Source organism: Megalops cyprinoides, chromosome 8 (genome assembly GCF_013368585.1).
Source record: "Megalops cyprinoides isolate fMegCyp1 chromosome 8, fMegCyp1.pri, whole genome shotgun sequence".
In the NCBI taxonomy this organism is placed as follows: Eukaryota; Metazoa; Chordata; class Actinopteri; order Elopiformes; family Megalopidae; genus Megalops; species Megalops cyprinoides.
Window position 1 is genome coordinate 32,430,077 of NC_050590.1, and position 27,431 is coordinate 32,457,507.

The window sequence follows — 27,431 nt, forward strand, 5'->3', positions numbered from 1 at the left end:
GTATCACCAGTCAATTTGGGATCATAGTAGACTAAAGAGTTTGGGGCGTGATCTGACAGGAGTATGGCATCATAGGAAACCTTCTTTATTTTACATTTTAGTATTGCTGAAACCAGAAAAAGTCTATGCGGAAATATGACTGATGTGTACTAGAAAAGAGAATTTGATATCTTTGAAGAAGAATTTGATATCTTTTAATAATATATGTATTAGCCATGCCTGCTGTATATGGATTTTTCAATCCTAGAGCACAATGCTGGAGATCAACACACACTCAGGTTGCAGGTTTGGATACAGACAGAAAAGCAGCACTCCCTGGTGGTGAGAAACATCACAGAACAATGCTCACTCATCAGCGCAAAGATATACTCTAAGGATAGAGTATATAAGGATAAGGTACACTGAGGACAGACTATGCCAGGAGACAATGTAATGTGTACAGTTCAGCATACATACTTGGGGTAGTGTACACAGATGGGAGTGTACACTGTGATAGTGTATATATTCTTGGGGTAGAGTACACTAAGAATATACACTGTGGTTAGTGTACTCTACCCCAAGATGGTAGTCATCTGTAGCTTGTGAGCTTAAGATGGATTGATATAAATCTTATCTGCAAAATGTCTATGGCTCTCAGCCTGTTTTCATTTGTTTTGCGTGAATAAAATAAAAGCTCCATTGGTGATGGGAATCTGAGTTTCCTTGGCCTAAGCTTGGATGCATGAATAGGTAAATTCATGGCTTCAGCCTACTGTTGGTCAACCACATCTCTTTGTTGTGTGTGGAAATGATCTGTGCTGTCTGTTGTCTCCCTTGGTGAGACGCATGTAAAACTACTGGTGGCATATTTTATGTCACCACTCAGACAGCTTTGATGTGGTTGGGAATAATAACTAGACACCAAAAACATGTGCCTTCATTAAAGGGAACCAGAACTGCTCTGAAGAGCTAACTTGACTACTCATCATTAGTGGAGTGGAGGTGGTTAATAAACAGGTTTTGGACATCACTTCAGTGAAGTTATATACCAGTTAAATACCATTTAGAACATGCACTTTTATGCATGTAGAGGCCCCTTTCTCAGATCTCATCATTGTTCAGCTAATGACAGCCAAGACTGTTTGCAGGGACAGCATGCATGTTGCCATGAAAATGCTGGGCTGCCTCTGCTACATCATATTTGTTTTTTTATCACTTATATAGTGCCATATAGGGCTGCTACATATGGAAATATGTATAATGTTTCTGAAGTATTATGACACTGATATGATTTAAAAAAAAAAAAAATGTATTTATATAAATATTTTCTATCCATTTTATATACTTCTTACATGTTTGGAAGAATTGGGGTTTTGTACTTAATAACATGTCAGTAATGGTGGTGTACAAGCTGAAGGAGACTATAACAGATTCTGCACCATTCCTCCCTTGATGGTGTACCAGAGCAAACATAGATGGGTGAACACACACACACACACACACACACACACACACACACACACGCACCTACACGTACACGCACATGCACACGCACATGCACACACACATGCACACACACACACGCACACACACACACACACACACACACCTACTATTGCTGTGTTCAAGATGTCTCCTACCCCTTTTCTTCCTGTCTCCAATCTCCAATCAGACACACACACACGCACACACGCACCTACACATACACGCACATGCACACGCACATGCACACACACATGCACACACACACACACACACACACACGCACACACACACACACACACACACACCTACTATTGCTGTGTTCAAGATGTCTCCTACCCCTTTTCTTCCAGGATTGGAGAAAGTCTGATTGCATCATGACCCGGGTGCCATAGCAACCACACTCCCCCTTCTGCTCCCTGGCAACAAAACCATCCTTTCCACCATGCCCCCCCCCCCCCCCCCCCCCACCCGCCATGCGCTTGTTACATCTACACAAGCCCCATGGAGACCCGTCTATTCTGCACAAGCATGAAGATCATGACTTTATAAAGGTCTTTATTAACAATCACTGTCAAATCATTATTTTACATTCTGCTTTTCTAAGAGGTGTATTTATGGTCCTGAATGCTAATAAAAAGTAAACAAGGCACGAAAAATTTAACCAAAGCAACATATGACAAACAAATAAATAAAAATTAAAGAGCAACATTCCTGAAGTGTTTGTTCAATTAGATTGTCAGCTTAGAAAGGATGGCGGCAGAATATGATCGGAGAATGATATGCTGGAATTCTTGCTGCTGCACAAATTAATTTGATGGCTGAAAATCTATGTAGTTTGTAAGCCTCTGGTATACAGCATCAGTTCTGAGAGGGGTGGGAGTCAGTTTCCTTCATCATGTCATTGGCCAGACTGGCTGCACACAGTTTAATCTCCAAGGAAATCACTGCAGTATCCAAGTGCCAGGCACCTGAACAAAAGGTCCCTTGCTTCATTGTCTCTGATCTCTACACCAATCCCTCTCTGGACTGAAGCAAAGCTGTGCAAATAGTAAATGACATTTGCCAATTGTTATACAGTGGTACCATTAGACACTGCTTGTGCAATTACAATATGATTATTTCATTTCTTCCTCTATCAGGCTGTGTATACTGAAGAAGGAAGAACATTTTTGTATTTTAAATGTGTAATTGTTGATTTTTTTTCATTGCATATTTTACATTTTTATGCTACATTATCATCAATTCTGTGCCAGCTTATGTACATTGAGGCTATGATGCTGTTGGTTTTTCTCTGGATCTCAAGAGGTTGGTATGACATCGCCAGGAAATAGCACAAGTCTCCCATCATCCTCTCTGCAACAGGAGGTCAATCATGGCATGAAATTTACAATCAAGTCTCCCCAACCATCGTCCCCAACCTGTTGAAAGAGTAAGTACCATGACATGTGTAACTTCACGCTTAATGTGTGTTTATTTCCCCACATCAGGCAATTGATAAGTAATGTTTTATGGTATCAGTGAACAACAATTCATCATTTTCATTTCTACTTACTAAGAGAAAGTCTGATTATTACAATGTCCATTTCATTTGTTACATATGTTCTACACATAAACTTTCTATTTTTTTAAGATTAGGTCACTTTAATGAGCATGAGAAATTTGGTGGACAAGCCACTGACTCAACGATAAACAGGTGAGATCTCAAACTAAAGAAATGGAAGAAGTACATACAGTATATACAGGAAAAAAAACAACAAAAAACATAAATTAAAATAAAACATTTTAGCTTCTTACCATTGTAACTCTTTAACAGAAAATATATCCCAATCCACAGGAAATCTTGGAAAATACAACTTAGACAAAAGAAAAAATAGAAGACAGGCCAGTAGATTCTTCTGTAACATACTCGATCATTATATCAACAGTGGATGCTCCATAACCCTTAAGTGATGGCCATTATGACATCAGAACAGTCGCCCACTAATCTGCTTTACTTTATTTTTTATCATTCTCTACTGCGTACATGAAAAATTGGAAATCCAAGCATTTGCTCTGCAAACTGTATATACAGCAGTCTCAAACCTGTCACTCTCTCCCTGCCCTCTTTTAATGGACTACCCACCCCCCCAAATCCTTATATATTTTATCTATTCTGCTGCTGAGACTCATTCAAACTCCTGGGCCTGGAGAATGGGCCTGATTAAATCTAAAAAACTCCAACCCCAACTCTAAGTCTGATGACACATTCCCGCAAGTAGTAAAAAGGGCCGGGTTTGTACCTTGTAACTGGTGGGAGCGCCAGGCTCTTTACCTGAGCCCTGGCTGACCTGATAGCTTTATCCACCTGTGCATTGCAAGCTACAAACCCCACCAGTCAGGTACGGTAAGTCAAACATTTGCATTTTAGTTCCAGGTCAAAATGTTCTTGTCATTTTCTGCCTATTGTAAAGCCTCTGTTTCAGCCTTGTTGATTGTGCCCATGTAATGTCCCTTGTTTCCGCCAACCTCCCCCATGCTGGACCCATCTCAGGCCAGCTGGGATTTCTCCGGAGATTCCTCTAGGGTGATGACAGTGAACTCCTCTGTGGTCCCGTTCTCCTGGATCTTCTCCTTGTTCATCAGTGTCACCATCTCCTGGTCCCTCTCCTGGGCCCGTGAGCTGGAGGCTGCTGCCCCATTCCCCTCGCTGGCTTCCTTGGAGGTGATCATTAGGGTCTGCTGCTTTCCGCACCACCTGCATAGAATATATGTGTGCACATGGCTTATTAACTGACTATCATCTCGATGCTTCATTTAGTCATATGGGGCGGTTCATTAATAATCTAGGGCAGAAAAGCTGCAACATGAGTGCTAGAGGAGTGCATGAATAAGTTATGCTGTCTTGACTGTTGATAGACTTAACTTTCTGCAAGTTTGTCACAGATGTTGGTCTCTCAAGGTGGGCATTGCTACAGTGTGGATTTCAGTGGGTGCATTGTTAAGCTCAATGTGATTGTTGCTCCCCTGCTCTGCAATAGGAATGCAATATTGGGTTCAAGACCTACCTCTTTCTGGTAGCAACCGCAGCACACACAAGGACAATGACGGCAACGGCCACAACCACAGCCAAGATGACCAGCCAATCTGCGGGCAGGAGGATGACAGCAGTGAATGGTGGGCACCTCAGCCAAACCCAAAACTACTCTTAAAACACAACCATTCATATGGGTAGAGTCTCTTGCACTGAAAGGCATCACGGGTCACATTTAAAAGCTGAGATGACAGGAGGGCATGCCCACGTGTGATGTGTGAAGTTTTAGGCCAAATGTTAGGCTGATTCAGATGATTTTATTGGTAAATCATGGTGGCCATGGCAATGTATTTGTCACTTACCCGATCCGCTACTTTTCTGCTCTGAAGGAGCAGGGGGTCTAGCTGGACCCATCCGACCTCCACGACTTGCAGGATCCTCGGCCACCTCAGGTGCCACAGCTTGGAATCAAGACACACAATTAGTCAACACCTCCCCTACTTACTGAACACATGCACCAGACACAACTGTAAACAATGATTCATCAAAGCTCTGACAGGCAGTTCTTGGATGAATCACTGATCTACTCTGTCAGAAAATGCATCAGGGCCCCATCAGTGGTGAAAGCCTAGCAAAGAAACTAAATACAACTGGGTGGCCATTGTCAAGTGCTGATACACACAAATTTGATGCCCTGTCATGTGCCGCAGGTGATGAAAATCTGAATGTGAAAGTGGTTTTGGAAGTTCACACACAGTTCACAGAGAATCCAGGTAAAAAGAGAAACATGAGTATTCTGATTTGTGGTCATGTGTCTCGGCGGTGTTAGTCTAATGACATCAGGATTACATCTCTGTCTACAGAGAATACCCAATGGCAAAGTGAGACTGATTACAATTGAAAATTTGACTGCATGAAATGCAAGCATAGTTCTAAAGACAAGACCTGTGCATGTTATTTATTAATTTTTTGTGACTGGCGAAATAAGTTTTTCTTTCTAACAAATGTGCGATATGTACAACAGCACATGTCAACATACCTCTGTCTTTTCCAAGTAAGATGCACTTTTTATGTTTCTCTGTTGCTGTATTTTAAGCATTTTGTCCTGTTTTCATATCTATTACAGATTGCTTTTATTATTTTCTGGCTTCTGTGTCATACTTTCACCTGGATTTATGTCTTATCTGTCATTTAATCTTGCAAAATTGTGACCTTCATTACTTTGGATCCTTTAGAAATAGTTTTCAGGTGTTATATTGTCTATGATTCAGTGCATAAACAAATATTTATGTTTTTAATTGTGCTGCATAATATTGTACAAAATTAAGATCTCTTCAAACTCTTACCACATTTCAGCTTGTTTCTCACCCCAGTCACCAGGGGGCACTTTTCCTATCCTAATTCTTGCCATTGGACGAAGACCATTGCAACTAATATGACTACCAAGAAATCATGCCTGTGTAGTATTATCTTTTGTGCTGTATAATGTCCAGACTGCTTTGAGAATTTGTTTCTCTGTCTATTCAGATGTGTATGTGATCAGACTCAAAGCTCAAAACTGTTTTATGAGCAATACAGAGCAATTTCCATGTCTATCAATAGTAAACATGACTTTTGATACACTCTTCCAGTCAGTGAAAGCACACTTAATGTCCAATGTGACTCATTTTGATATTTTTACATTTCATGTAGTGCAAGGCCTCAACTTGTTTCACCTTAGATTAGACCAGTGTGTCACTACTCCCCCTAGCTGTTGTTTTGGTGCTCTCCCCATCTGTCATTGTGGTCCATGTGCTTTTGTTTACTGTTTTTCCTTGTGTTCCAGCCCTGCCCCGCTCTCTGCCCTGTCCCCGCCCACCTGACTACCTGATCACCTCCACCTGCCAGCCTGCCCACCTGCTTCCCATCACCTCATCAGCCCAGCCCTATATCTATCCTGCTTGTCTCTGTCTTGTTGCCAGTTCGTTACAGTGTTTTTTTTATATATAAAATATTTATTTATTTATTTATTTGCCTGTCCTGGTCCTGCCTGTTTTTTCTGTTTGGAGTTTCCTGTGTTGATCTTGCCTGTTCCACGACTTTGTCTCTGTCTGCCATTTTGCCTTGGTTGCCTGATCTGCCTGCCTACCCAGTTTGACCCAGCTTGCTTTTGTTTTTGATTCTTGCTCTGCCTTCGGACTACCTGTCTGGTTTTGACCCTGCCCCCTGCCTGTTTTGCCATTACGCTCTTGTCCCACAATTCAAATAAACCGCTTGGAACCTGAGCTCTTGTGGTCTGCGTCTGAGTCCATGCCTGAGTTGTGACACAGCGCTTCCCAAACCTCTCCTGGAGGACCCCTTGTCCTGCATGTTTTAGATCTCTCCCTGCTCCAACACAGCTGATTCAAATGATCTACTCGTTATGAACTCCTGAAGCTGCTTAATAACAAACTGATCATTTAAATCAGCTGTGTTAGAGCAGGGAGAGATCTAAAACATGCAGGACAAGGGGTCCTCCAGGAGAGGTTTGGGAAATGCTGGATTAGACAATGCAGACCTTATGTAGATATAAGCTTCCTGTAGCATTGGTTGCTTTGCTAAAATAAGAAAATATACTCCCTTTGATGCTCTGTTCTGTGGTATGCCACTTATCTATAGCATGTAACTGTCTTTTCGAAATCAAGCTATGTCGTGCAGGAGGATTGCGGGGGTGGTGAGACTTTGAATTTCTAACCATGTTTTATGTTTTACCATTTGAAAAGTAATGACACATATTCGCTGTGAACCATCACCAATTCTCTTTCACTCTCCAGCACTACATGGCCATCTCCTCATTTGTTACCAGGGAACTTAAGTTATTGTAAAAACATACATATACCATCTAAAGAGACTATTTGCTGAACACTCTCTAAAGAGTATGGGAACATGTAGGATTTTTTCTTTTTTGTTAGTTCAACATTGCATAATACCATGGCGATTACATGTGATGATAAGGAACAATATGTACAGAGTGGACAAAATATCTGAACTATTTGTATTGTATTGAGAATCTTACCTGTTTTTCCACTCAGTTTTCTTTTCCAGGCATGGATATTGCCTCCTAGGAAAGCTGTCTATCCTTTGGAAGTTGTTTTTTAACTTTGTGCTCTCTGGTCAATTTTTTAACTTTAATTTTTTGAACAATAACTCCATGTTATATTACTTTCGACCATATCGTATGTTTCTTGTCCTAAACTCTCCAACACCAACATGCCAAGATCTTCACAATGTTTCAAAAAATAACACTGAAATTATCTGGAGTTAACAAGTAACCAAATTCAAAAAATATGACCAAATGTAAAAATATAACCACATCACAGGATCTAGCTGCTGGCCCAAGATTGTTAAAACCTTCTCTCATGAAAGCAATAATGTTCACAGAACAAGCTGAAATCATCTTGTTTAATGCCTGGTTGAATGTAGCACAACCACAACAAGGCCTCTAAGAAAGGAGTAATGGAATTGTACCTTCGGTATTGCTTTCCTGCTCAGGAATTGGTGCTTCCAGCTCATTGCCCTTGGGAGCTGGCACTACCTCCTCCTCTCCAGCAGGGGCCTCTGTTGGGGCAAGGTCACTCTCCTCGCCTGATCCAATTGGTTCTTCACTCTCCTGCGTTGGGTCTTCAGGATGGGATCCAGCATTAGGGTCCCCCTCAGACTCCCCGAGCGGATCTGTGGCAGCAGGACTCTCCGTACCACTCTCTTCCAAGCCCCCCCCCTCTGTTGGTTGCGCCTCGGGGTCGACTGAGGGGGGGCCATCTGTGGCCTGCTCATCACCATCTATGTCGTCATCCTCGGAGGCTGAGGTGTCGTTCTTAGGGGCAGGGTCAGAGTCTATGGGGTCGGGGATCTCAGAGCCATCTGGCTGGGCTGCTGCATCATCGGGTGCCAACTCTGTGGCAGGTGGAGCATCATGGGCTTCTGGCCCATCTGTTGTGGCCCCATTCCCCAGATCATCTTCTGGGTCATCCACCTCTGATGGGGCTATGGCATAGAGTAAACACATGATGGAAAATTACAGTCATTGCAGCCAAAGGAATGATATAAGAACATAAGAACTGGCCAAAGGAAAGTACTGCATTTTAACTGGACTTTATGATTTTGAAAAAAAACCCAGTGAAGACAGGTGATAAGAGATCTCGTGTAAACCTTTCAGACTTTTAGTCATCATTCAGTGACATCAGATGCTAGAAGATAGGCAGAGCTTCAAAGAAGAACAAAGAAGATAACACTGCATAGATGAAAAGCATGACAACTAAATATGCTGAAATATCAAATAAAGACAGAGAGAGTATGATTAAGTGGTAGTAATGGCAGTGCATTAAAAGCTATACACATTTTGCCCTTCATGTAATTCTCTACACACTGTAACATACATCAAAATGTTTTGAAATTCATTAAATAATATATAAGATATTATAGCATAAGATTGCATTAATGAAAGTGACAGTAATTTTTACATTAAAAGTATGTTACACATATTTTGAAATCTACTTTTGTTTTTAATTTCATAATTATTTTGAAGGATAATTTCTCTGGGGATTTCTCTATCACATCAGCTAACAGAGTTCATTTTTGTGAGCTGGTAGTTATTCAATGGTAGGAGACGCTGCCTCCAGAGTAATGCTACATCACCAGTTCATCATCTCATTGCTCATTGTACAGTTGTCCTGCTGCAGCCCTTTTGATCTGAAACATTTCAGATTTTTTTGGCTATGTGATTTCATGTGTGCTTTTTCTGCAGAAATGCATGGCCGGTCATTTTGAGAACCCTCTGCCCTCTGACCACATGTGAGCCACACCCTCAGTAAACAGTCTGTGCATTTCCCCAAGGGCAATGCTGTGCATATTTGCTGTTCTTCATAGCAAAAGGTTTGGTGACAACGTGATTGCAAGATACATGGATCTGATTTAAGAAGCCCTGCCTGTCCCACCAAAAAAATAAAAACACAACAAAAAAGAAGTCCAACAGTGTTACATAGTCCCGATTATGGATTATGTTGGATATGGCTTGGTGAATGGGCGATAGCACCTGGATGCATGCTGAACCAAGAATCCCTTCAGGCCAATAAACAAAGAGTGCTTCACTGCCTGGGAACAGTTTCTCAAGGAGGGGGGGTTGGTGTGGCTGGATACAGGTGAGATCATTCTGAATACAGAAGTGAGCAAGCACCTGGCTTTGTCTGAGAAAGGTGGGGCAATTTCACAGCCCTTTACATGCCCTGTAATACAATGCCAGACAAGTTCCCACCACACAGTTGTCAAATGAATCATGGGACATTTGTCTACTGTCCCTGTACAATGCCTGTTGCAGAAAGTAGCCTGTACAAGACAGACGGAAGAGTAGATTCTTCTCTCTGTCTGCCCGGATGATGTCTAACCACCAAGTGCGTCACCCATAAGTTTGAGTCACAGCTGAAACAACTTTTACACATTTATGTGACCTACAAGGTAAGGCAAGAATCAGGACAGGGTACTGAATTACCTGGGTCAGCCTTCCCACTGACATCTATAGGAACATCTGGACTGGTGAAATCAGGGTTGATGACATTCTCACAGTTTTCAGCCAACTTATCTGTCACAAGACCAAGAAGGTGGCAAGTACACTGGGTCAGACATACCACAAACATGTACATTTGACAACAGCTAAACAAAATTGTATAGAACAATTAGAATATCATATATATATATATATATATATATATATATATATATATATATATATATATATATATATATATATATATATGTATAGAGAGAGAGAGAGAGAGAGAGAGCTCAGTGGAGGATCTTGGATGATCTCTCACCTGATGGGTCGAAGCAATAGGCGTCATAGGACTTTTCTGTATCCTCAACATGGAAATGGATTCCTGTTAGATTATTTGCACAGTTGATGTGAGCCGTATGCCGCAGGATTGTGATGTTCTGGTTGCTAATCCAGCCATATCTGCAAAGATATGATGAGATCAATGGAAATCACAGCCACCTTTCCAATCTTATTCAACCCATCCCCATCTCTGTAGGAATGAAGCCATTTTGTTCCACTGCTGTAGGTTCCAGGCCATTTTTGAACACGGCTGGTTCTGAACCTGAGCTGGGTCTGTGTTTTGCTAGCTGAGACACTCAGGAACTCAAAGACACCTCCTTTGTTTAAGATTGTGTGTTTATACACCAGCGGCATCCTGCCTAGCAAGTGTGCTTACCACAGGCAACACACATACCTTACATATTATCAAATAATAGAGGTGGACAGAAGGCAATGGTGGGTAAGTGACCCCCTGAAGCCTGAAGCATGTACAGTAACAGCAGTGCCCAACCTGGGAATTAGACCTGCAACCCCTGGTTACCCCTGGTTAAGTCCAGCTCCCTCACAATGACACCATATGGTCAAACAAAAAGCCTCTTAAAATTTGGCACATCTCTCAACCACCATTTTAACATTCTTAAAATTGACCATAGAGCACATTATGGCCATGCATGACAGGGATCATGATGGCTTGTTCTAAAATCACTTGGCTGCTGTTGCAACTGTTCTCACCTGCATGTCTCCAGGCCAGTGATGAATGCCTCCCTGACCTGCTCCTCGCTGGCCAGAGTGGTGCTCAAGCGTTCACACAATTCTTGGGCCTGCTGGAAGGTCAGAGAGTAGCGTTCGCTCCCCTCCACATGGAAAACTCCGGCATAGGTGCAGCTTCTGGACCGTACTATTGGACAAGAAATGCAGGGAGCTCTGTTAATCACACTCTGTTAATCACACATGCTTTCTGGTTTCAGTTCACTTTAGGGAGGAAAAAGTTGTTCCACACTCACTAAAAATGTTAATTAATATTAGTGAGCAGAAGTAAAGATTTTTGGTCAAAATTATCAGTGATTTATTTTAAAATAGTCAACAATATTATCTAACTGAAGCATTACATTGCAAACATATACAGGTAGTATTTGAAAAAAAGAAAGATGCAACAAACACAAAGCAAGCTAAAGGTCATCACATGGGAGTTTTGATAATGTGTAACGTGTTCAACTAAGCACTTTCTTTACATTTTTACCAATGGAGCTAACTAATGTGCATTGCAAGACACCCTAACACATCTAACAAAACCGTGAAGCCAACAGTGGTGTTCTTCTTGCAGGAAGTCCTTCTTTCCCCAGGTGGTGGATGAATCAATGTGCAGCAATGATCTTATCACAGTTCCTGTATGCCCTTCATTCCTAAAATGGCATTAACTTCCCTCTAAGTACAAGGAACAAGGACAGGTTTCTTTGTAACCATAACACATGTAGAATGTAGAATAATTATGAAAGCAGTGAAAATATATATTTTGTGCCAGAACTTCACAACTTTAACATCCTGAATGTTACCATTAGCTGAAGAAATGCCTACATCATTGGTGTCTAGTTGTTGATGCCTTTAAGCTATGAAAAAAGCAGTAGAAACTGAATTGCGATCCTCTATTAAACATTAATATTCTTTAATTCTGACTACCTCAATGGACTGGTGAATTGTCAGTAAATGTGATAATGGTTTCTCCAGATCAGTTTACTTTAGCAGGTTTGGCTTAATGTATATCCCTTTTAGAAAGCTTATCCCTTACATCATGCATGTCTGAGGACTTTCTTGCAATGCTATTTTGCTTGTTCAAGATCTATGCTGATAGGTTTCACGGCTTTCTTGAAGAGACACTGCAGCCTCTACAGCTCTAAATATCATACTGCTCTTATTAAGATTAGGGAGAACCATTGTCCTGTATCCCTTACCCTAAACAGAAATTAAATACATTTTCCATTTGGAGTGTTTTTTTTTCCCCTCGTGGCATTACGCAGCTAAAATATTTCTAATACAGTGAGAGCCTGTGTACTGTAATCAGATGGGCTGGCAATAAAGATGTTTATCAGCGATATGTTTTCCTACAGGTTCCATCACTGTTCTGGGAACAGTGCAGGATAAGCACATCACACATCTTCATGTCTGATTTCAGAGGACAGTAATTGCTAACCAGCTCCCTGAGGCCAAAACTTACTCTAACTGCAAACAGGTCATGAGCTTGGACCTCACATGCACAGTAGTTTGAGCACCTTCTACTTTCATCCTTTTCTGCTTCAATCTCGACCATTCTCAATTCAAATGGATCAAAGAGGACAGATCACTATTGCATACAACTCTGACCTTTATCTCCTTTATTCATCATTTTGTAATACTAAATTTTAGTATGACATTCACTTATTTAGTGTGAAAACAGATTAGAAGGGTGGAAAGTCACAGCTAGTAGTTTCCTATGGTTTTCTTCAGAAAAGCAACAGTATTATCCTTTGAAGTGAGAAAAACATAAAAAAATAGTTATTTATTCCTTATAAAAGCTGTTTGATGCCTCTTTGCTTTTCTGACAAGTTTTTCAGAAGACTTTATTCTGTTTGTGGACTGTTAGACGTTGATAGACGGAAGGTTCCAAGTTGTGTCTTGGTTTATCATAAATCAGTGCAGAGTTTCATGCTGTCAGACAGCAGAAACTCCGACTTCTCCCTTTCAGCTCCCACCCCTCAGGCTCCACAGGTGTGGCCAAGCACAGCAATCCTGCGTGTCATGTGAAGCAGCAGGGAGAGGAGAGGCACAGCCTGAGGGACGATCAGGCACGTGAGCATCTCTTTATCAGGTTTCTTTCCCTGGAGTCACAGTCCCTATCCCTCATTCCCAATCCTCCCATCACTTTAGCTCAGGTGTAGGCGCTGCCCTTGCCATAAAATATAGTACATTAACATACAAGCATATGCTACAGCATATATGAACTACCACTTTGTCAAAAAGTCAAACTTTTTCTTCAAATTAGTATTTAGAAAGTGAATTCTTTTATTTGTAATACCATAGACACCATATATTCACATTATATACATATGCATTATACACACACACGCAAGCACATGCACACACACACACGCACACACACACACACACATATATATATATATATATATATATATGAATTTCTCACATTTTAGATTTCATCCCAAGTGCCATACATTTTACCGGAAACAAGGCAGGTAAGGTACTTTCCTCCAGTTAGATAAGCAAAGCATATACATTCCTCCTTTTCATCTGTCCAAACACATTTTAACTCCCCATCTCTGTTTCCAGATTTATTAAATTTCATTCTATTCTTATGTTCTCACTCATACAAATAGAACAAAGCGATTTTTGCCTTTCTTTGCTCAGAATGTGCCACACTCTGCTGATGTCTGCAGCTGTTTCTGTTCAAGGACTGATCCAAGGTTTGCCATGGCTGAGAACATGTCCATGAAAAGAGCAACACTGGCATAGAAACTGGGTGCAGACATAAACACTGTCAGAGACTGGAGCTCTTTCTAACCGTATAATCTCTCGCAGAACAGCACCGAGGCATCCCTGATCACACACACTCTCAAATTATCTGTACAACAGTAGTCATCCTGAAAATCTTGCTCCCCCATCTGTTCCAGCAGCTTGCTGTTTGTTCAAAAGCAGTTGCTATGGAGATATATAAGCATTAGATTGAGGAGATAGATGCAAATATAGCAGTGACTCACTGAGAGACTCATAATCTGGTCTCATGACTTCACGGGAGCACAAGGGAAGCTTTGGGGCAAAGTGGTCATTTGCTTATATGTTCATGCTCTCTGTTTGCTCCCTGCAGTCTTTGCTGACATTGGACAAAGACGCCATTGTCCAGCCAAAATGAAGACACAGAAACAAAAGTTGGAGGTGGACACTGATTGCATTGGTTTTATGATCCACCGTAGCACACTCTCCTCAGAGAGCACTAGAGCAAATGTTCTTTGGGCTCCATCTGTTTTGTGCACATTGTGGAATTGGCCAGTATTAAACAGAGGGTGGCTATAATAGTTTTACTCTCCAGTGTGGCTCCATGAACATATATATATATGTGTGTGTATATATATATAAGTATATATATTATTTCACTGAATGGAACCCATTTAAGAGCAAGGTGTATTCACAGAGGTGTGAAATGAAGGTCTCCTCTGCCTTTAAACATACTCAAATTTGTATCTGCAGCCTTCCCATGGAAGGTCTCAATGATACAATCAAACGTGTGTTTGTGTGTCATGGTCACGGTCAAATTCACCTTGTTTTGATGTGTACAGAGGCCCAATCACGAGCAAGTCGCTCCGTTGCATCTGATACACAGGTGATGAAAGGGACGGCCACAAAGTCAACCATAGCTGAGTAAACCTGACAGATCCAGTGGTGCCTCCCTCCTCAAAAATCTGTGGCTATGGCCTTGTCAGTCACCACAGTATTGGAGTCATGGCAAAAACTGTTTATGTCTATTGGGTCCCCCCCAGTTAGCACCTGCTAACAGCGGCTGTACCACACGGACTTAGCTGGGTGTTTTAATCAAGTCTCTGTTTCGTGTGGACAAATAGACCTGGACAACAGCCTCTGCACAAGAAAGCTGGGGTGGTGGTGTGGGGGATTCTGGAGGCCATGAGATCAAAGCTGGAGAATTTCTTGTCAAGCAATACATAGAATACAGTATGCCTGTATGGTCTGTCTATTGAAATGCAAAGGGCATAGACTCCAGTGCAGCGGACATGCTGTGGACTTTGGGATTCCCCCTGCATCAACAGACCCTGCTTCCAGTGGTGATTAATTAAGTTCACAGACCCCCCTCCGTGTGAAATGAACAGTGAGCCTGACTGCTGGGGCTCAAAAGAAAGGAGGTTTCAGAAGAGGCATGCCAGTGAAGACCAGCTGTTCAGAGGAACAGTTACCGCACATAGTCAGTCTCTCCAGCCAAGGGGAACCAATCATATAGCAGGCAATGATCCACCACCCTGGTCATGCCCCCCCATGCCCCCTTCCCCTTCCCCCATTCTATCAATGACATTATCGGCATTCTGCAGACAATCTAACACATTGATTGTCTCGGGCAAAGTTACTCTAAACCATAAAGCAGAAAGCTGTGCACCAGAAAGCTTTTCAGATTTGGGCCTAGCCACACCCTAAACTCTGAACAAAGATTTTTGCATCAGATTCCTCAAAAACTATCACCAGCCGGGCATTAGCTAAAGTGAGCAAAATGGTTATGTTAGAAATAGAGTAAAAGTCAAAACAAAAGAAAACATTATTAATTTTATTGTTCAGTTTGTATATGCTGTGTTGAGTGTGAAGGGCTGAACTGAGAGAAAGCAACAGAGAGCTTGAGATATCAACTGTGAGGTGTAAGTTTTTTAGTTCACATTTCCAACGTAACTCATGTCTTCCTAATATGTCATATCTTGACTTTGTGTAGCCACACTGCTCAGGGTGCCTGCAAGTCATTCATCCTGTTTATGATTTATTTGGTTGCTGTGCCCTGTTGTTCACGTCATTGAGTAGTCAGCAACAGCCAGGGTGATCCTTGCTCTCGGTGGGGCACTTGAAACAGCCCTGCTACTGTGAGCCCAACTGCAACCACCTGAATGACTTACCCTTACTCCCCCTCCAATTTCCCTTGGGTTTTTGGAAGAGGGGAGCTTCATTTCCTCACACATTTACAATGAACACTATGCTTTCTTTCATCATTTCTAATGCAATCTTTTTAGCTGAAGTGGTTACACATTTTTAGAGGAGTGTAGGTGGAGCAAAAAATGTGTCTTTGGTTATAAAGCACAATAAAAAATGAATATACCATCAATGCTCTTAGCAGTTCAGCATGGAAGGCTGGATAAACAACCTCCAGATTATTTCCTGTTCAGCCAGATACAGCTTGTAGACTGGAGTTTTTAGTTTGCTCAGCTTGTCGCTTGCATTTGTGGTTAGTTTGCAATAATGTGTCCTTTGGAACAGCCATGCTGAGGCTACAAAGGAGCCAGTGTATATGAAGGGGAAAGGGAAAGGGGCCTGGGAGCTGGGAACCTGCATAAAGAGGCTCTAAAAACGTAATTGATAGTTTCAACGGAATTCTGGGAGATACAGTAGAGTTGAAATATGAGAGCCGCCCCTCCCCCAAACCTCAGATCCGTTAAAATGTAGATTGGGATCGGAATGGGCTGGGAGGTGGAGAAGCAGGGTTGGGCCCTTGTGGGGGGAGGGGTGGGGGTACAGGATTCAGTCCGCCATCACTGCTGGGAGTGGGGGAGTGTTGGGGAGCAGAATTTTCTAAATGCCGTCAGGGTAGCTTGGAGCGGTGGGGGGGGGGGGGGGGGGGGGGGCTCAGGTGATGTCGGGGGGCCCGCGGCCAGCACGTGCCCAGACTGGTTGTATTGCAGGTGACTGAGCCCCCCCCCAGCCCTGGCACAACTCCTCCCTGTCAGCTCTAAGGTACAGACCGTGGGGGGCACAGCTGCCCCTTCACCTGGAAACATGACACTCCAGGTAAGCAAGAGTGTCCAGAATGAACTGGCCACTGAAGATCTATCTGGCTGTGTCTGCAAGATCTCCTGTGTGGTGTATCTACACTGATTCATGAATGCCGCTTTGTCTGAGGCGGTGACCAGCCCAAGCTGTTTTTAAAAGGCAAGCTAGACCGGAATTTACCAACTTGTCTTAAGCAAACTGACGAACAAGCATTTAAAGCTTGGCATAACACACCAGACCAGGTTTCTCATATTTCTGCAAAGTGAGGAGAAATTTGGGGGGCCTGTTTTGGGTGCCTTGGGCAATCCATTCAGAACATTAATCAGGAGTATGAGTTGTCTTTCAATGTAACAGCACTCCTGAACAAGCCTGGAGGTAGAACAAGCCCATGTTCCTCTCAGCTGCTTATTAAAGCTTCTAATCAGTTGTGTTATTTGATTGATAAAGAAAACTTCAAATAAGTTATAATTATCTACGCCTGCTCTCAACCCGGTGAGACTTTCCAACATTCTGGACTAAATTGTGAGCTTCATGGGCGGGGGGGAAGGGGGTAGAATGTTGCCCCACATCATGGTTTGAAGCCCAGGCCTTTTTGAAATCGACAGTAAAGACAAAACGATTTCACTGACCCAACTGAATCTCTGTGTAGGGGTGGCCATTTGCTGTACTGTGCCTGTGACCCTTGTTCATTGACTGTTACAGGGTTAAACTACAAGGGCAACACATGTAAAGCAACAAGATCCCCTCCCTCAAACCTCCTCTCCTTACCCATCTCCAAACAAACAGAAGCGCACGCGCGCACGCACACACACACACACACACACACACACACACACACACGCGCGCACACACACACACACACACACGCACACGCACGCGCACACGCACACGCACACGCACACGCACACGCACACGCACACGCACACGCACACACACAATCCCAAAGCTTCCCTTTATTTGACTTTAAACCATCAAAATTTACAGCTGGGGAGGTTTCTGGCCATGAGCCATGGAGACACACAGTTCCCTGCTCTGCTCCTCGCTTTATTGTAGGCAGACGAACCACAACCTGTTTGAATCAGCGCTCTACCTTACATGCAGAGGAACTGCACTGAAAGAAAGACAGGGAGACACAGAGACAGACAGACAGAGGGACTGCAATATAAACAAAGAAAGATGTACAGAGATAGAGAGACTGAAGGGGACAGACAGATAGAGAGAATGAGTGAAGAGAGGAAGAGAAAACGAGGGAGGCAGAAATGGTTGAATGATGGCTTTCTTTTGTGCTCATGAGTCTGGCACAGCCACGACGAAACCCAGCTTTCAGCAGGAGTGGCAGCAGGTGAGGAGGTGTATCAAAGCCCAGTCCATTCATTGACTAATGGAGAAAACTGAACTCAGGAAGGGAGCCCCAAAGCCAGAGGCCAGAGGCCAGCAGGCAGTTAGACAGGGCAGTAGATATTTAGCTCCTTGTGGAAAGACAGCCTTGTCTGAAGAAACAGCCTGCACACAAATAACCACTATCTTAAAATTAAGCGTGATGATTTGTCCTGGGGAGATTTTAAAAATAAGGCTAGGATCTGAAAGGGAGGCTGATTATAATAAACTTCTTAAACCAACAAGTTCAGAAAAAGTCCAGAAACCCAATGCCTTGAAATGGAATGTACACACTATTTTTGTTTTCTGTTCTATCCTTTATTTGTCTTCTGTTCTTGCAGCACATTTTTTATTCTACTTTGTCATTTACTGTGGCTAAATGAACACCTGTGGAGGCTTAGAGTCCTGATATTTCAATTGTGTTGTGCTGAACAGGCCAAGCTGTGAGGGAAAGCTAGCGAGGTGCTCTTTTAGAAAGAGGAACAATTAACACCAACATCTGGAAAGGGATTATATTATGGCATTGACAATGGAAGTGGCAGCGCTCTCTCATTCGACAACTCACGAGCGGCTGCCTCCTTTGTGTCTGCTCCGTCAGACCCCAGAGCCGTCTGCAGAAGTCTTGCGCAGTCACTCACACCCCCCCCCCTTGCCTGCCAGATACAGCCCTGTCTGTGCCGGAGAGCACACTGGATTGCCGGCACCCATTCATTCCCCAGCACAGCTCTGGCACACCTTTTCACCCATCCCAGCCTTTGCCATCTCAACAGCCTGCGGATCTCACACAGGCACACACTCAGAGCCATGCACAGTCAGCCCAAACTCAAACCACAGACCCGTCACGCATGCCAGCCACAAACAAAGGAAACCCCCCTTCTCTGCCTGATTCCGAATTGTGGCGTGTGCCATGGAGGGAACAGAACTCACCTGCAGCCGGGTCCGACCATGAGGGGGCCAGTAATCCAAAAGTGACCCCGAGAAGCAGAGTCCACATCCTCAGAACTGAGACTGCTGTTGTGCGGGCAAACAGGAGGAGGAGGAGTTGGAGGAGGAGTAGATGCGATGAGGGGTGCCTTTTGCGTCCTTTAGGTGCCACAAGGGCAGAGTTTGCTACGCGCGCCTGGGAGCTTTGAAGCCGCGGCAGACTTTGCCCAACTTTTTTATATTCTGTGCAAGAGGACCCACACCAGGGGCTAGTGACACACGCAGGGGGGAGAGAGAGGGTGGTGCGTACACGTTCACACCCTTCTTCCTTCTCACTCACTCTCCCTCCCTTTCCCTCCCCTCCCCTCCACTCCACACCACACCCCCTCCTCTCTCTCTCTCTGTCTCTCGCTCACTCTTACTTCTTCTCTTTCCTATCCCCGGCAGCTTCAGTTTCCAGTGTTCTTTATGTCCCTGCTCTCTTATATGTGCAACACTGTCTCTCTTACCTCTGTCTCCCCCTCCTCTTTGCTCTCCATCCCCTTTCCTCTTCTTTTCCTTTCCTTTCCCTCTTTGTGCAGATCAACAGTTGATGTGCTGCCAGTGTGTCACCCCCCCCAGTTTATCTCCCTCTTGTCTCCTCTGCCACTCTCAGTCTCGGTAGCAGCACAGATCATGTGATCTGCCACAACATCACCCAGTGTAACAGATCATTTCAGATGGAAACCTCGACCTGATTCCTTTCTTTGCTTTCCTCAGGGTGAGCCTTCACGTATCCAAGCTTTGTCTAGCAAGACCACTTTCTTCCGAGAGAGAAAACAGCCAGATGCAGTCATGAGACACAAGTTACAAAGCATATTCATTGTCATAAACCTGCTGGGATGAAACAAGTTCTACCACTAGTAGTGGCTTTGAAGATTTTTTTTAAATATACAAGGGAGGAAAAGTAGTCACTATAACTTCTCTAGAAGCAATGGGACAGTGGGTTGCATTTTTAAGCACATGGTACAGTCTCATCTGGGAATAAAGACCACAAAGTGCAGTCAGAGCTGACACTTCAATCAACACTCAATGAACCCTTCAACAGAGACAGTCATATATGTAAACCCTTTATATATACAGTCTTTATACTAACCTGAAAAAATGTATTTCCTTTGGTGTGTTTATTATATTTATGTGAAACAAGTGTGACCCTCAGAAATTGAAAAATGAATGATATTAATAAGTTATAATTATTAATTATTATTTGGTCAATTTAGCAATTCTGTTCTGAAATAAAAAACCCAACTATATATAATATATATATAAATATAAACAAAGACCAAATACATTTTTTAAAATCACACAAAACAGCTGACACCAAAGTTGCACAAGGCCCACGAGACATTGGATGAAAAGTACATGATGTAAATGCAGGCAAAGGCAGGCATGGCAAACATGGTTCCATCCTTAAAACGACCAACAGTTAATTACATATAGCATCGATCACAATTTTTCCATAGAAACATGGGCCAACAAAAATTGGATAATGCTGATGGCCAGTAATTCTCCTTTGCCCCTCCTTGGCATGGCTGCTCACTGACTTGAGATCAGTATACACACACACGTGCATATATATAAATACGTTATGACTGGAACTTCTTCTTTGTAGCATAGCCCCTTATCCCACTGCACAACCTCCTGCATGACAGGGGTACGTAGTGGCTGCCAGGACAATTCAGCCAGTAGCCTTAAGAGGTGTGGGAGACAGGACAACAGGCCTGAACAGGCATCAGGTTGAGATAAAAGCAGATCTAAAACCACATCAGACATTCCTCCCGCCTCCAAACTGATAGCCCAAACACCATGGTTGAATAAGTGTGGTTTTCCTGGGTCACTTCCAAACTCCCAGGGTACTGAGTGGTCGCTTTTGTCCTGGGAAGTGCTCAAAGGAGAGCGCTGACACGGCCATGACTCAGAGCATCACACCACGAGCCACCTTGCATTGTCCTGCCCTGCCCCTGTTCTGTTCATTTTGCACCCTTTTCTCATCTCTCACCTTCCTCTATTTAACTTCCTGTTTCATTGTTGCCATGAGAACAGTATTTAATTCAGTGTGTTTGTGTACTGTGGAGTGATGTTACTAAGAACACAAACGAAGGAGAAACATATATACGTGTGCACATGCAGAGGCGCATACACACACACTCACACATACACAATACACACACACAAACATGCACACATTACATTTCAAAGCTGGAAACAGTGAGTCATGATTAAGAAATAAATGTACATCAAAAGATGTAAAAGGACATCAAATGAAATTGTTTTTACAAATATGGGCTGGGTTAAGCATTACATTTTCAAAATGGTCAGCTACCTGCACTTAAAAGAGAGTTGCATTGCCATTTTTGTAAATTACCTTTTTCTATTACATACATTCCTGTGCTTTGTGTGTAAGATCAGCCCTGTCCATGATTACTATGCTTTATTTAGTTACTCTAAAGGGAACAAAGCGTGCCCTACTTTTTCTCTCTGGAGACAAAGTGGTGACCCACTCAGCTCTGTCAATCTATTGCTTTCAAGGTTGGCTTTGGCTTTTGTTAAATATTTGTCACTGGTGATTAGTCTTTTTAAACACTCTCTCATACACATGCACACACACACACACACACAGCTACAAACTGGCTTGTGTGCACTCAGGAACGTTGGCAAATCTTCTACTCATGTGTCTTCTGAGCTTGGTGGTAGCAGCATTTGGAAATTGAACACTGCAACACTGAGTTTCACCCGTGACCCGAGGCAGGCTAAGAAAAGTACACTGGAATCTGTCACCACACGTCCTCACACATAGTGAGGAACAGGGACGTAACACACCTCTGCTTTGTGTTTCTCAGGTGGAGCAGAGGTCCCCCTCAGACTGTTTGAGAACGGATGGCAGTGTCTGTATCTGCAAACATCCAAGACCACTATTTAACATGCTGAGTTTAACAAACAAGAGAAAAGTGAGTGATCAGCACTTTCCTTCAATATATAGTTGTATGAAGGTGAACAAAAAACAGCCCAGAGATAAACAAGCTGTGTCAAACCCCTTGAAAGAAAGGCGAGTTTTTCTTTTCCACTGTCTTATAGTAAACAAAGAGGCGAGCAGGAGGGAGGACACGATGAGAACTGCGTGTGTGGTCGGCGCTGTTTGCACTTAGCATCGGTTTCGTAGATTCAAGGTGCAATCTGACTGAGGAAGGGTGGAGCAGGTGTGGGGATTTTCCACATTTCAGGTTCAAATATTTCATTTGACTGTTATGAACACTTGTCCTGTCCTAGTCCCCGTTATGGGTTTGCTTTGCACAGGCCATGAAGTATCCAAGGGTGACTTTGGATGCTTGTGGTGCATGTGTAAGATGTGAGGTGATTTGGGTCAAGAGCCTTGTCTGATTGTAGGATTCAAACCTGAAACATATGGCTACAAGTAAGGCCCCTTAATCTTTATGGCACCATTTAAAGTACAGCAGCACACACAAGCCTGTGGCCTCTATTCCAGTCCTTAACTGAATTGCTATTTTCAGAACAAGTCATTTTCACACTGAAGAGGACAGAGTGCAAGGAGTTAAACAGTAAGTATGAACTTATATTTTAATAGCATTGCATATTAAGCACATGACTCAGCAACTGTAGAGCCAGGAGCGGCAGCCTCCTTCCCTAGATGAATTGATGGATGTGCTCTCCTGTTAACCCAGGTGATGGGTTGCGACTCATCATGGTCAAGAAATATTGGGACTGCTTTGAAGCCCACTTAGAGGTCAGAGGGCTGTTTGTTTGAATCCTGGGATTCTTTTTTCTTCTCCCTTCTTCTTCTTAACCAGGGCTGCCTTAATGAATATCCAGCTGTAAAAAGGAATGGCAGTCAAAAAATATAAATCTTGACATTAACTGAGAAATAATAATGTTATGTAATGTGACAAGACCTCTGTGGTTGTGGACTTAGCAGATGTCTATTAGGACACAGGGGAAACTCATGTATGCATTTGGATAGTTAATTACTTACAAGGACTGCAAATATCTTTGTGACATGCTTGACTGAATATGAAAAACAACACCATTAAAAATACTTGTGAAAGGTAGATATGCCGATTTATTGCTTTTGTCATCATATTCTGTGACGCTAAAGCTGTTATAGGTTCAAATTTACTGCTTTTCTCAGTAAACGTGCTTTCAGCCTCTGAGCACCATAGCAACGGCTGAAGGTGGCTTTGAGGGTGCAGTTTCCTGTGGTGAAGGAGAAACCACTTTGTGCTACAGAAATAGGTGTTTCTTGTGTGTTGTGTGTTGAAGTATGGGGGGTGGGAGACTTTAGGTAGAGGATAAGACAGGGTACGTCACTATATCCACAGCAGGAGTCTGTGGCTATCCCTGCGGGATGAGGAGAGGTGCCAATCAAGTAAAAAGGGGAGGAGTGGGAGGTGGGGGGGAAACAAGAGACTAAAGGGCTGAGACATATCAGATTGTGAGGCCTAATGGGATTTTTTTTCTCAGCCCACCCCCCCACCCCCATGAATGCAACAACAGGGAAGTTCACGATGTGTTAGTACTGCATCAGAGCTGGCTCTGTCACTGTCCAAGAGCGGGGGCTTTGCACTACAATAGCAGTGAGGTGTATTGTTGTGCTTGCGTGCTGGGGTGGGCAGATGACTGTTTGGATTGCCATCCATCACGGACTGCTGAGGCATGGCTCAGCTGGATGGGTTTGTGTCATATCCCAGCCCTGGACATGGGCCCATCTGCTGGGCATTAGTCTAAAGACGCCACCCTGACGTGCTTGTGGAAGCATAGCCAGAGGGTCTATGCTGCCATAACCAGGAGAAACACACACAATCATAAAAATACAAAAACCCATTATAACAGAAATAGGACCAAAGGAGGCATTGCTGGGTTATGTAGATGCTTTCAAAACAAAAAACAGTAAACAATGGAGGTCCCAGAATCCTCTACACTTTCCTGATGGTGTGTGCTCACATGTAAAGAGTGCTCCATTCAACAGACATAGGGGTAGACACAGAAGAAAAAGAAGGAACAGGAAATAGGAATAGGAAATCCTGACAACAATGGCTGAACAAATTTCAGCATGAGGTGGTGTGGTCGGGCCTTTGGGCACAGCCTGAGGAGTGAGCACAAAGTGTACAGAGACAGAGTGGGCGGGGTTAACCTGGGAGGTCTGAGATTTGGTGTGCGTGGGGGGGTGTGGGGGGAAGAGATCGAATTTCAGTGCACCACAAAGAACATTTCAGAATGACCTTCAAAAACAGCTCCTCCACACGAAGCACCAGAATCCTCTCCCCCCTCCCTCCGTCAGATTGACGGAGACCAGGGTTAATCATTTTGCAAGGACAGGCGACAGTGCATGTGATGGCCTTCTCGACTCCAGGGAGGCCAGGGTGCAGGTCTGTTTTAAAGAACTCAATATAAAAAAAACATAAAAACACACAAAAGAAGAGGGAACAAAAGCACTCTCTGCCTTGACAGGTTTTCAGGATGGCAGGCAAGGCTGATATGTCTTCCTTTGGGTACAAGGTACAGATACTGGGGCAGGTGTCTGCAGGATTCATGCTGTTGAAGTGGAACTGGGTTTTGTGGGGAGGAGGGGGGGGTGATGTTTAGTACAGTATACTGAACAGAGGCCCCACTGGAACACTGCCTGAAGAAGTGCTGTTCTTCTTTTTACAAAGAGGGGGAAAAAAACCCTCTCTCTTTCCTCTAGCTTTAGGTGAGGCAGAGTTAACCCCGTAGTGGTATTTACTGTCAGTCACTGATTTATCCAATCAAAACACTGTTCTCTCCTTTGCTGAACAGACAGGTTTGTTCAAATACATGAGCTACTGGTGGCAAATGGTGACAGGAAAGTGAGGCCACCATTCTGGGGTTCATGAAGTCTCACTTTCCCACCACTGCTTTACTACAGTAAACATGAATGAAATGGCATAGCCACATTCATACACATATTCATACTATTAACACTGTTCTTCAGTATTCAGACATTCTTGCAAATAATATTCTTGCTCAGGGAACTAAATGTCAGACTCTGGATTGGGGTGGGGGAGAGTGAAATGTCAGAAATTGGTTCTGCTTCATTAAATGTGATTTGAATCCCAAGCAGAAATCGCAATGACTTCCCTACTTCTTGTATTGTTCTGTGTTGTTTGCTAACTAGCTAAGTTGGTGTGCTTTGGGCAGGAGTGAAAACAGGCTGGCAATCAAGTAAAAAAACAAATGTATAAATGTGGGATTACATCAAATATTCATAAAATATTAAGACTGTAAATATTTACACACTTAAATGGGTCAGAACAAATACATAAAAAAACAAGTACTTAATAATTTACAAATAAGTATCATGAAGTGCTCTTTGTGGACAGATCAGGACTGACAGAAGAGCAAATCATATTTTTCTTAGAGGTGAACATCAAATCACGGTCCTCTCACAGGTGTTTATTTAGTTGCATGGTGCACACACTCAAAGGAGAGAAGAAATAAATCTTTTTGAACTCCCCTGCAAGACTTCACTGAATGAGAACAAATGAGTACCAAAATACATAACTCAGAAAACAAAATAAAGTTTAAAGTAAGTTGTCTTCTCAGATTTTTTCTTTGCTTCCCCACATTTTTTTCCTCAAGCTTTAGTATCACCTCTTCAGAAGTGTTTTGTTTTGAACTTGGAGAAGCTAATGCTGTACTTCTGGATTTGCCAGCTAGTGAATGGCTTTCATGTGAATATATATATTTTTAAAGAGCGCTTTAGAGGGTGGAGCTAACTTGTAGAAGCCTCTGATGCTGATGTTCAGTTTTGCATCATAAGCAATATTTATTTCCATATAATACAGGAGCAGTCTGCTGCCTAAGTTACTGGTTTGTCAGTATATGTCAATTTTATAATATATCAGTTAGCCTGCATATTCAACTGTTGTTAAAAAAACTGTGACATAGTATAGTAGGCTTATTTATAATTATGAGGTATATCCAATCAAGCACTTTATAGAGTCTGATCTTCTCCTACATCCAATTTGGGTGTGATTTAAACCTACATTTGCCATTTTCAGGCTTGTTTTTTTTTCCACACTTTGATACCTTTTCTAGAAAAGTGACATGATGTGGCAACCATTAAGTGTCCATCTTTGGGACACTCCTCCTACTCTACGTGCTTCTCAATCATCCTTCAGAGAATCCCATCTGATCTTGTCTGTCCGCTTAATTTAGTTAAGTCTGGCTTTTGCCAGATCAAATCTAAGCCTCATCGCCAAACCTGTCATCCCTTATGGCTGAGGCCTCTTCAGTTTTTGACAAGAATATCTCTATCTCATGCCTACTGGAGGATTAGACCAGATGTCTTTAAAATAAGCTCAGGTCAGCAAAAGAATATATTCATATCGATATCAACATCTGCACCGATACATATATACTGCTGTAGGAAAGAACTGGCTTGAGCTCCAACTCAAAGCAATACCTACCTTTCAGAGAATAAACAAGCAGTTTCCTGTGCTCAGAATAGAACATGGTGCTTTCCTGCAGACACATATACCTCTCTGTCTCTCTCTCACTCACACACACTAATACGCACATACACACAGTGCTGGAAACTTTGTAGGGGTGTACTGGTTGGTGGAGGTTCAAAAGGTAAATGATAAAGCAAAGCTGTAAATGGTATCAATGATTACATCAATGTAACGAAGTAGCTGATGTTCCGTAGATTGTGTGCTCCCTCAGGGTAATGCCAGTGCTTCCATGCGGAATATGCCATGGTTAAAACATGTCTGTGTGATGGCTGGGGGGTGCTGTCTCTCTCTCCCTTTCTCTCTCCCTTCCCAGCACACCTTGCAGCCTTGTGGTTACTAGGAGACAGGCAACACGGAGGGTAGAACAGAGGGTACACTGTTGCCAGCTGCTGCGGTGCCAAATGACCCCAACCTCTTCCCAAATCCCTCCTAAAACCTCCAAATGCAAAATGCACACATCCTTTCTCTGCAACCAAAGCAACGACTCAAACCTGAAGAGTGGCACTGTACACTATGTTCTCTGCTCTCCACATACTTAACGTGTGGTATGGAGACCAGTGAAGGTGACATGTTCAGCTCTGCAAAGTAAACCAACTGTGCAAGGTGGGGGTTAGAAAAGACACAGGAGCCCCTGTTAAAAAGTGGCAGGAGAGCAGATTTCCTTCTACCAGTGAACTTCATTTACTTTACTCTCTGCTCCACCTGTTTTTATCAATATCCTTTATCGTGTGTCCAGTGGGGGCACAGACTGCTGAGACCGGCCTGGAATCACCTAAGAGATGTG

General features: G+C 43.0%; 1 protein-coding gene across 1 annotated transcript; it reads right to left on the reverse strand.

Annotated features, from left to right (window-relative positions):
• Positions 1-3,289: 3,289 nt before the first annotated feature.
• cd44b (CD44 molecule (Indian blood group) b) lies at positions 3,290-19,450 on the reverse strand. Its single transcript, XM_036534494.1, has 8 exons — positions 19,125-19,450; positions 11,031-11,196; positions 10,300-10,439; positions 9,978-10,067; positions 7,961-8,476; positions 4,837-4,935; positions 4,509-4,587; positions 3,290-4,198 (listed from the first exon to the last, which is right to left on the reverse strand). The coding sequence occupies exons 1-8, from the start codon at positions 19,189-19,191 to the stop codon at positions 3,991-3,993; spliced, it is 1,365 nt and encodes a 454-aa protein (XP_036390387.1). The 5' UTR covers positions 19,192-19,450; the 3' UTR covers positions 3,290-3,990.
• Between the last annotated feature and the right edge of the window lie 7,981 nt (positions 19,451-27,431).

Coding starts and splice junctions, on each gene's coding strand:
- cd44b (XM_036534494.1), bottom strand. CDS start 19,191: ATGTGGACTCTGCTTCTCGGGGTCACTTTTGGATTACTGGCCCCCTCA. Junction 11,197..19,124: donor ATGGTCGGACCCGGCTGCAG/GTGAGTTCTGTT, acceptor CTTGTCCAATAG/TACGGTCCAGAAGCTGCACC. Junction 10,068..10,299: donor CTATTGCTTCGACCCATCAG/GTGAGAGATCAT, acceptor GTCTTGTGACAG/ATAAGTTGGCTGAAAACTGT.